Raw genomic sequence first — 10,167 nt, 5'->3', positions numbered from 1 at the left:
GTCTCTCTCTCGCCATCTCTCGCTGTCACGCTCTCTCTCGCGCTGTCTCGCTCTCTCTCGGTCTCGTTCTCTCGGTCTCTGTATCTCTCTCTCGCTCGCTCTGTCTCTCTCTCGCTCGCTCGGTCTCTCGCTCGCTCGGTCTCGCTCTCTCTCGGTCTCGTTCTCTCGGTCTCGTTCTCTCGGTCTCGTTCTCTCGGTCTCTGTATCTCGCTCTCTCTTGCTCTGTCTCTCTCTCGCTCGCTCGGTCTCTCTCGCTCGGTCTCTCTCTCGCCATCTCTCGCTGTCGCGCTCTCTCTCGCTCGCTCGGTCTCTCTCTCGCTCGGTCTCTCTCTCGCGCTCTCTCTCGCGCTGTCTCGCTCGGTCTCGTTCTCTCGGTCTCTGTATCTCTCTCTCTCTTTCTCTAGCGGTCTCGCTCCCTCTCTCGCGGTCTCTCTCTCGCTCGGTCTCTCTCTCGCGGTCTCTGTATCTCTCTCTCTCTCTTTCTCTAGCGGTCTCGCTCTCTCTCACGCGGTCTCGCTCCCTCTCTCGCGGTCTCTCTCTCAGAATAGCAGAATAGGTCAGCTGTCAGTCATCATCCTGTCTCAGCGATTACTCATCCTGACATTAACACACACACACCACTCAGACATTGCAGAGCTTCATGGCACGCTCTTAAAACTGCTTTTATTTCCTTCAACCTGACATTCCTTCTGTCTCCCCCGCCTCTCTCTCTGTAGGAGATCGTAGATAAGGATGGACAGAGTAAAGTCCTCTCCTTCACTGTCCCCTCCCTCTCTAAACCCTCAGTCTACCACGAGGTAAGTCCAAGTCAGTCTTTCTCTATGAACAATAGTGTATGGATAGAGATGGCTAACTGTTAAATCTTCCCCCGTAGAAAGTGTTTCTAATCCATGACTCAAAAATCCAGAGTACTGAAACTTTCTATGGGTCAAGTTATTAATATGAATAAACCCCTCCACCAGCCCTCCACCATTGGCTCCCTGGCGTTGACGGAAGGGGCTTTAGCCAATCACGGGCTGAGTAGAGTGGTGTACAGCGGGCCTCACCTACAGAGAGAAACCTTCACTGCTCAGAACAGGTCAGACACCGCGAGCTGTGGTTGAATTGGAGCTGGACTGCAGTGTGATACATTTATTTTATGACTAATTGACTGTTGTGCAGCAGTTCTTGGTTTGTGTTAATGTTGCATTTTGTGTTTGTGGTTTTACTATCCTTGTGGGGACCAGAAGTCCTCTCAAGGATAGTAAAACAAGGAGAATTTGGACTAGTGGAGACATTTTGCCGTTCCCCACAAGGAAAAATGATATTTTAGGTTTAGGGTTAGAATTAAAGTTAGGGTGAGGAGTTACGGGTTAAGGGGTTAGTGGTTAGGAAAAATAGTATTTTTAATGGGAATACATTTGTTGGTCCCCACAAGGATAGTAACATAAATGTGTGTGTGTGTAGGTTCGAGGTGCTGACCTTCCTGCTGCTGAGTTACAATGCAGCTCTCAGCTACATGGCCTCCTCCTCTCTGCAGTCCCTCTGCCAGCTCAGCTCCAGGTAACACACACACGGTCACAAACACAGATAATACTTTAATATGATGACCCAGAGGGCATACTGTCATGACCCTGCACTGTTCTGCCATCAGGGAAAGTCAGTTCCCAACACACACTGTAACCCACACACACACACACACACACACACACACACACTCACACTCCCCTGCCAGCATCCACTCATCTGATCCTCTTAAAGCAGGGGTGTCAAACTCATTTTAGCTCAGGGGCCACATGGAGGAAAATCTATTCCCAAGTGGGCCGGACCGGAAAAATCATGGTATATATATAACTTAAAAACAACAACTTCAGATTGTTTTCTTTGTTTTAATACGATCAACATACAACATAAAGCTGGAGCCTGAGGACAGTGTGTCCAAAATAGTACAAGCACAACATCACTATTAATCATAAAACACGTCAAGTTTATTTGAAAATTCTAAAGAAAAAGAACACACAAACACACAATGCCTCAGTGATTAACAGAACTGTTTCACAGATCACAGAACTATATCAGGGTGTCATTTCTCAGGCAGAAATGTAGATAAAAATAATGAAATCCTGTTCCCCAAACAAGTGCAAGAACCACAGAGTCAAGAATAGGTTAAATATACAAATAAAATAAAATCAATTAAAAACAATAGCACATCAACATAAAAACATATAAACATAAAGCTGGAGCCTGAGGACAGTGTCCAAAAGCACAACATCACTATTAATCATAAAACACCTCAAGTTATTTGAAAGTTCTGAGGACAAAGAACACACAAACACACAATGCCTCAGTGATTCACAGAAGTATATCACAGATCACAGAACTATATCAGGGTGTCATTTCTCAGGCAGAAATGTAGATAAAAATAATGAAATCCTGTTCCCCAAACAAGTGCAAGAACCACAGAGTCAAGAATAGGTTAAATATACAAATAAAATAAAATCAATTAAAAACAATAGCACATCAACATAAAAACATATAAACATAAATCTGAAAGCGTTGCTCAAACTCCCGTAACAGTCCCGTTATTTTATCTTTGAACCGCTTCATGTCTGCCACATGTTGGGTCTCGCACACATTTTTCAGACAGGGGAAGTGAGTTGCATCACCACCGGCAAGTTGCGTCTCCCACAATGACAGCTTCAACTTGAAAGAACGTATGCTGTCATAATACTGCGTGACAACTTTGTTGCGCCCTTGCAGCTGTTTGTTCAAGTTATTCAGGTGCTCTGTAACATCCACCATAAATGCAAGGTCCTGCATCCATTCTGCGGAATGAAATTCTAACACTGGTTTGCCCTTTTCTTCCATGAACTGTTCAATTTCTTCTCGTAAATCAAAGAAACGCCTCAGCACAGCACCTCGGCTTAACCATCTTACCTCAGTGTGGTATGGCAGGCCATAGATGTGGTCTTTCTCTCTGAGAAGGCTGTCAAACTGACGGTGATTCAGGCTTCTGGATCGGATGAAATTAACAGTTTGGATGACCACCTTCATGACGTTATCCATCTTTAATGACTTGCAACACAAAGCCTCCTGGTGCAAAATACAGTGAAAAGTCAAAAAATCACGTCCTCCATTTGCAGATTGCACTTTCTCTCTGAACTTTGTCACAACGCCTGCTTTTTTCCCGATCATTGAGGGCGCACCATCTGTAGCCAGGCTGACAGCGCGGGACCAGTCCACTCCGACCCTGTCCAGCGCGCCGACGAGTGCAGTAAAAATATCAGCTGCTGTCGTTGTATCTGTCATCGGCACCAACTCCACGAACTCCTCGTGACGGTCAATGTGTCATCAACTCCGCGGATGAAAATGGCCAGTTGTGCAACATCTGTAATGTCCGTGCTTTCATCAATTGCAACCGAAAACGCAATAAATGACTTTACTTTTTGCTTCAACTGGCTGTCCAAATCCACTGAAAGATCGGAAATCCTGTCTGCAACTGTGTTTCTTGTCAGGCTGATATTTGCAAAAGCCTGCCGCTTTTCAGGGCACACAATCTCCGCTGCCTTCATCATGCATGTTTTTACAAATTCACCCTCACTAAATGGTTTTGAAGCCACTGCGATTTCATTAGCAATGAGGTAGCTAGCTTTCACTGCAGCGTCACTGATGTCTCGGCTGTGAGTAAACACAGACTGCTGTTTCTTCAGACCCGCCAACAGTTCATTCACCTTCTCTCATCTCCGCTGTCCTTGAAAGTTGTCATATTTGTCGGCATGAAGACTCACATAGTGGCGACGAAGGTTATATTCTTTCAGCACTGCAACATGCTCTGAACACACCAAACATACAGCTTTCCCATTCAATTCCGTGATTAAATAGGATGACCATTTTTCTTGGAACACTCTGCGTCCACTTTTCTCTTTTTTGACAGAGACATATTGGGGCAATGAGGGTGCCAAAGCACATAATGTTAAAAGTAGAAGCCGTAATAAATATCGCGGGCAAAACAAAGTAGCTCATTGGCTGCACGTGCTTGACCTACTTGCTCTGCCCCGGTATAAACAGGTTTGCTTGCTTAACACAATTGCTATTGCGCCATCCAGAGGACGCAATTGGAACAGCAGTTTATTTTATTGAAAAATTGCAGCGCATTTTTATACTTTAAAAAAAATAAAAAAAATACTTTTTTTTTTTTTTTTTTTTTTTTTAAATCATCTCGCGGGCCGGATTAAACCCGTTTGCGGGCCTGATCCGGCCCGCACGTTTGATACCCCTGTCTTAAAGACTTTAGCGTGGAACTGAGCCAAGATACTACCACTTTCCAGAGGGGCTAGGACGCACGCACGCACGCACGCACGCGCACGCGCACACACACACACACACACACACACACACACACACACACACACACACACACACACACACACACACACACACACACACACACACACACACACACACACACACACACACACACACACACACACACACACACACACACACACACACACACACACACACACACACACACACACACACACACACACACACACACACACACACAGATCTCTCTCTGAGGAGTAGTTCATCTGCTGGCAGTGGTTGAGCATCAGTGTGATGAACACTGAGTTAAAGAGACACAGAGAGGTGATCAGCTCACTGCAGTTCTACTGGATAGAAAGTTGCAGGCAGGTACCACTGTGGCCTTTAGGAACAGGGCTGCTTGAGGTAATAGACTTAGACACAAGTAATAGACTTCTTTGTCTTGTCCCAAAAAGAAAGTTTACTTGCAAAACCTGCCAAAACATAGCAGTATACCTAGACTGGTATGGATTTTTCAAATCCTAGTGCTCTTTTATTTAAAGATACGCTGGCTGACACATTTCTCAAAGCTTGCCCTTTGTGTTCTGGTTGGTTGACTGTGTTCTTTAAACTGTGATTGGTTGACTGATGGTATTCTCTGTCCTGTGATTGGTTAACAGGGTGTGTATCTGTGGTTTCCCACGGCAACAGCTGAGGAGGTATAAAGGCATCAGCTCTCGTCTGACCGTCACCTCTGAGTTCCTGGTTCAACTCGTCACTGGGATACACTACGCACTGTGAGAACACACACACACACCAGAGGAGGCTGGTGGGAGGAGCTATAGGAGGACAGGCTCATTGTAATGGCTGGAATGGAATTAATGGAACGGTATCAAACATATGGAAACCACATGTTTGACTCTGTTCCATTTATTCCATTCCAGCCATTACAATGAGCCCGTCCTCCTATAGCTACTCCCACCAGCCTCCTTTGATACACACTAGCCCTGACCTCTGACCCCTGATTTTAACCTTTACCCGGACCCTGTGAACGAGAGGGTTGATGTGTGTGTGTGTTCCAGGTGTAATGGGGAGATGGACCTGGGTTCCAAGGCGCTGGATGATGTTCTGTACCGAGCTCAGTTAGAACTGTTCCCTGAAGCTCTACTGGTGGGTGACATCACACACACACACACACACACACACACACACACACACACACAGGTGTGTGCCAGGACACTGACCTCTCCCATGTTGTGTGTGTGTGTGTGTGTGTGTGTGTGTGTGTGTGTGTGTGTGTGTGTGTGTGTGTGTGTGTGTGTGTGTGTGTGTGTGTGTGTGTGTGTGTGTGTGTGGTGCCTGTAAACCCAGTAGTTTATTCAGTGTTGAGACTTTGAGATGTTAATCTGTAATCCTGAAGGCTGCTGCTGTATCAAACAGCTTTACAGCAGGCAGTGGTTGTTCAACAGTACCGTTGTCAATGCCTAACATTGTGTGTTTAGGTGGGTAATGCCATCAAGTCGTCCCAACAGTGTGCAGCGCTAAAGTCTGGCGGTGGTAAAGAAGGAGCTTGCATCATTCAGGTGGAGGTGACTCCAACTTCCTCTAGGTATGTTCTGTATAAACTCTATCTACACAGTATACATGTTTCATCTATAGGTGTAGTTTCATAGATTTATCTTCTTTTGTGTGTGGACATTTTTTATTTATTGGATTTTCACATTGCATTCAATAACAGTATCATGTGCCAAGTTAGATCAATATTGTTTTTTGATGGATGATGATCTAAAATTACAAATGTTTCCTGTTTACCTGTTTCGAACTACTAATAATTGTCCCTCTGAATGTGAATTCCGTCCTGTAGGATCTCACGGAATGCAGTCACATCACTCTCTATCAGAGGACACCGATGGAAACGACATGGTAAGATACACACACACACACACACACACACACACACACACACACACACATTCACACAGATACTCTATCCTAGAGTTAGTAGGGTATCTGGCCTATTGTCTGTAGCTACTCTAGTGATTATAGACATTTGTCTGTCTCTGTAGTGGTCTGTCTGTAGGACAATGTCCTAATGAGAGGTTATCAGTTCCAGACCCTTCCCATCCACACAGCTCTACTGACTACTAATGAGAGGTTATCAGTTCCAGACCCTTCCCATCCACACAGCTCTACTGACTACTAATGAGAGGTTATCAGTTCCAGACCCTTCCCATCCACACAGCTCTACTGACTACTACTGAGAGGTTATCAGTTCCAGACCCTTCCCATCCACACAGCTCTACTGACTACTAGTGAGAGGTTATCAGTTCCAGACCCTTCCCAACCACACAGCTCTACTGACTACTAATTAGAGGTTATCAGTTCCAGACCCTTCCCATCCACACAGCTCTACTGACTACTAATGAGAGGTTATCAGTTCCAGACCCTTCCCATCCACACAGCTCTACTGACTACTAGTGAGAGGTTATCAGTTCCAGACCCTTCCCATCCACACAGCTCTACTGACTACTAATGAGAGGTTATCAGTTCCAGACCCTTCCCATCCACACAGCTCTACTGACTACTAATGAGAGGTTATCAGTTCCACACCCTTCCCATCCACACAGCTCTACTGACTACTACTGAGAGGTTATCAGTTCCATACCCTTTCCATCCACACAGCTCTACTGACTACTAGTGAGAGGTTATCAGTTCCATACCCTTTCCATCCACACAGCTCTACTGACTACTAATGAGAGGTTATCAGTTCCAGACCCTTCCCATCCACACAGCTCTACTGACTACTAATGAGAGGTTATCAGTTCCAGGAGGAACTGGAGTTCAGCATGCCATGGGTTCTCCACATCAAGACATGTACTAATCTATGTATTATTCACTACATCACTGCTCATCTGTCTCCATATTGTTCTCTATACATTATCACTGTCTATACATATTACTGATACATGATCACTGTCTATATGTATCACTGATACATTATCACTCTCTATACATATTAATGATACATTATCACTGTCTATACATATCACTGATGCATTATCACTGTCTATACATATTACTGATGCATTATCACTGTCTATGCATATCACTGATGCATTATCACTGTCTATACATATTACTGATGCATTATTTTACATTTACATTTTTAGTCATTTAGCAGTTAGTGAGTGCATACATTATTTTTTATTTTTCATACTGGCCCCCCGTGGGAATCGAACCCACAACCCTGGCGTTGCAAACGCCATGCTCTATCACTGTCTATACTTTTACTGATACATTATCACTGTCTATACATATCACTGATGCATTCACTGTCTATACATATTACTGATGCATTATCACTGTCTATACATATCACTGATGCATTATCACTGTCTATGCATATTACTGATGCATTATCACTGTCTATGCATATTACTGATGCATTATCACTGTCTATGCATATTACTGATACATAATCACTGTCTATACATGATCACTGTCTCTGTTTGTATAGTTTACTGTATGGATCATTATACATGCATGTACATTATCACTGTCTGAATGTGCAGTATCACTATATTCTGTATACTGTGTGATCATGATTTTTTTGCCATCACATTTATTTTACTGTCTGTGTTTGTGTGTCTGTCTCATATCTGTGTCTTCATCTCCATGACCCCAGAGTCCCAGGAGGTCAGTGTAGACAGTGACCCGGCGGCCCCTGGAGGTCAAGGGTCATCCATCCCAGAGATCAGTGTGACGATGCCCAATGGAGACTCTCTACGACCCCGTGACCCCCGACCTTTAACCCAGCCCGAGCCGGAGCCGCTGGGGTCAGCCTCAGAGGTCAGCCCCACCCACGACCTCAGTCTTAGGGGTCAAGAGGTCAGGAGGCAGAAGTCTGTGAGGCGATTGGTGGACGAGGGTTCTGGGCCCGCCTCTGCAGGGAGGGCCCAGTACTAAGACCCTCCCCATCCCCGGGGTAACCTAGGTAACAGTGTGTGGAGGCGTGGTCTTATCTAAGCATGATGGCTGATTGGTTTGCTGACTAACTTTTGCCGCGCTGCGTTGCCTCTCTCCTGATATGTCCTCCGATTTTCCTCCGATTTGTTCAGTGTGAGAGGTCCCTTCTTCCTCCTCACTCTTTCCATCTGTTCTCCATCTGTTCTCATCTGTTCTCCATCCGTTCTCCGTCTGTTCTCCGTCTGTTCTCCGTCTGTTCTCCGTCTGTTCTCCGTCTGTTCTCCATCTGTTCTCCATCTGTTCTCCGTCTGTTCTCCGTCTGTTCTCCATCCGTTCTCCGTCTGTTCTCCATCTGTTCTCCATCTGTTCTCCATCTGTTCTCCGTCTGTTCTCCGTCTGTTCTCCGTCTGTTCTCCATCTGTTCTCCATCTGTTCTCCATCTGTTCTCCATCTGTTCTCCGTCTGTTCTCCATCTGTTCTCCATCCATTCTCCATCCGTTCTCCATTCACTGTGAAGGAAGTTTGGTGTGTGTCGAAGTATTTTGGTCTCTAAAACGCCTTGCTCCAACACATCACTGGGTTGCCGGGGGATACAGACTGCTCTCTTCTGATTGGTTAGCTGTAGCAGCTGAGGAGGATGGGCAGCTCTGGATTGGCCATTAGGTCACTGTGCTCATCAAATCAGACAGTGGTTTTATCTAGTCTGTCCATACTTGGGAGTCTCTTCCCCAGATGTTATCACGTTTTTATTTAGTATTAATTTCAGTATTTATCAGTTCAGTTTTAATGAAGGACCTACCTATCTGTCTGCTAGTATAAGATAGTAGATGGTAGTGTGTGTGTGTGTGTGTGTGTGTGTGTGTGTGTGTGTGTGTGTGTGTGTGTGTGTGTGTGTGTGTGTGTGTGTGTGTGTGTGTGTGTGTGTGTGTGTGTGTGTGTGTGTGTGTGTGTGTGTGTGTGTGTGTGTGTGTGTGTGTGTGTGTGTGTGTGTGTGTGTGTGTGTGTGTGTGTGTGTGTGTGTGTGTGTGTGTGTGTGTGGTGGGTGTGTTTTGCTTTCTACTACTCCTGCTGCCCAGACCTCTGCCTGTTGCTGCCCTCAGATAACTGGTGATACCTGATAAGTTAACTGATCGCAGCACCACTAACTGCAATCACCCAGTAGTACAGCTGAATGGCAACCAGTGCTTGAAGTGGAATGGAAAAAGGTGCCGGTACTACTCACTACCGGGGTCAGCACCAGCCCACTTCAACCACTGCTAGCTGGCTACCCCTCTCCTGTCCTGTGCTGTAGCCTGCTCTACCATTCTACTCTCTGTCATTTAATGACAACTAACTCCTCTCTCCTTCTCTTTCTCGCTCTCTCCCCCCCGTCTCTCTCCCTTCCTCCCTCTCTTGTTAGACGCAGTGGATTTGGGTTCCCCGGACGAGTTGATGGAGATCTCGGAAGTGGATGAAGGGGTGTGGCCTACAAGAGGGGCCAGCCCAGACTTGCTGACTCCGCCCACCATCACTATCAGCAACAGTATCACCCTTGGAGTGGGAGGGACCAAGACAGGAAGCAGGAAGTGGCATTTAGGCGGACGGTCGCATAAGGAGAAGGAGGCTTGTCCTCCAGGGGGGCAGGCCCTGGTCGAGAACCTGGATCTGTCAATCAAACGTCTGACGCTGACGTCCAGCCATTCGGTGCCCAAGGGGCCGGGCCATAGCGCTCTGAGCAGCCTATCGCGTACAGCCAGCGCCGTGTTCTCCCGCTCCTATGAAGGAAACAACACTGGAGGTAACCGTAGTAACCCAGAGGCTGCCCGCTATTCGTGCAGTGGCAGCCTACAGGAGGAGGAGCTAGGCTATATAAGCCCCTCCCCCAACCACATCAAGCGCTCGCCAAGCATCAGCGTGCACTTTAGGAGTGACCTGTGA

The 10,167-nt window shown here is 46.2% G+C and overlaps 2 protein-coding genes across 2 annotated transcripts in view; both read left to right on the top strand.

Annotated features, from left to right (window-relative positions):
- The window catches only part of LOC311131948 (hyccin-like), a 36,613-nt gene extending 26,879 nt beyond the window's left edge, over positions 1 to 9,734 (top strand). The window contains exons 5-13 of the mRNA XM_084165062.1: positions 717 to 797; positions 963 to 1,078; positions 1,447 to 1,542; positions 4,965 to 5,081; positions 5,367 to 5,454; positions 5,787 to 5,893; positions 6,149 to 6,207; positions 7,970 to 8,278; positions 9,650 to 9,734. Of these exons, the coding sequence (XP_084021188.1) occupies positions 717 to 797; positions 963 to 1,078; positions 1,447 to 1,542; positions 4,965 to 5,081; positions 5,367 to 5,454; positions 5,787 to 5,893; positions 6,149 to 6,207; positions 7,970 to 8,250 (945 nt within the window). The 3' untranslated portion in view covers positions 8,251 to 8,278; positions 9,650 to 9,734. The remainder of the gene's footprint in view (positions 1 to 716; positions 798 to 962; positions 1,079 to 1,446; positions 1,543 to 4,964; positions 5,082 to 5,366; positions 5,455 to 5,786; positions 5,894 to 6,148; positions 6,208 to 7,969; positions 8,279 to 9,649) is intronic.
- Positions 9,609 to 10,167, top strand: LOC311131949 (hyccin-like; the record flags this gene model as incomplete). Its single annotated transcript, XM_084165063.1, has 1 exon — positions 9,609 to 10,167. Exon 1 carries the CDS (start codon positions 9,682 to 9,684, stop codon positions 10,165 to 10,167), a length of 486 nt encoding a protein of 161 aa, XP_084021189.1. The 5' UTR covers positions 9,609 to 9,681.

This window comes from Coregonus lavaretus (assembly GCF_964263955.1).
Source record: "Coregonus lavaretus genome assembly, chromosome: 7".
Taxonomy (NCBI): domain Eukaryota; kingdom Metazoa; phylum Chordata; class Actinopteri; order Salmoniformes; family Salmonidae; genus Coregonus; species Coregonus lavaretus.
This window is presented reverse-complemented; position numbering and strand designations above follow the sequence as displayed.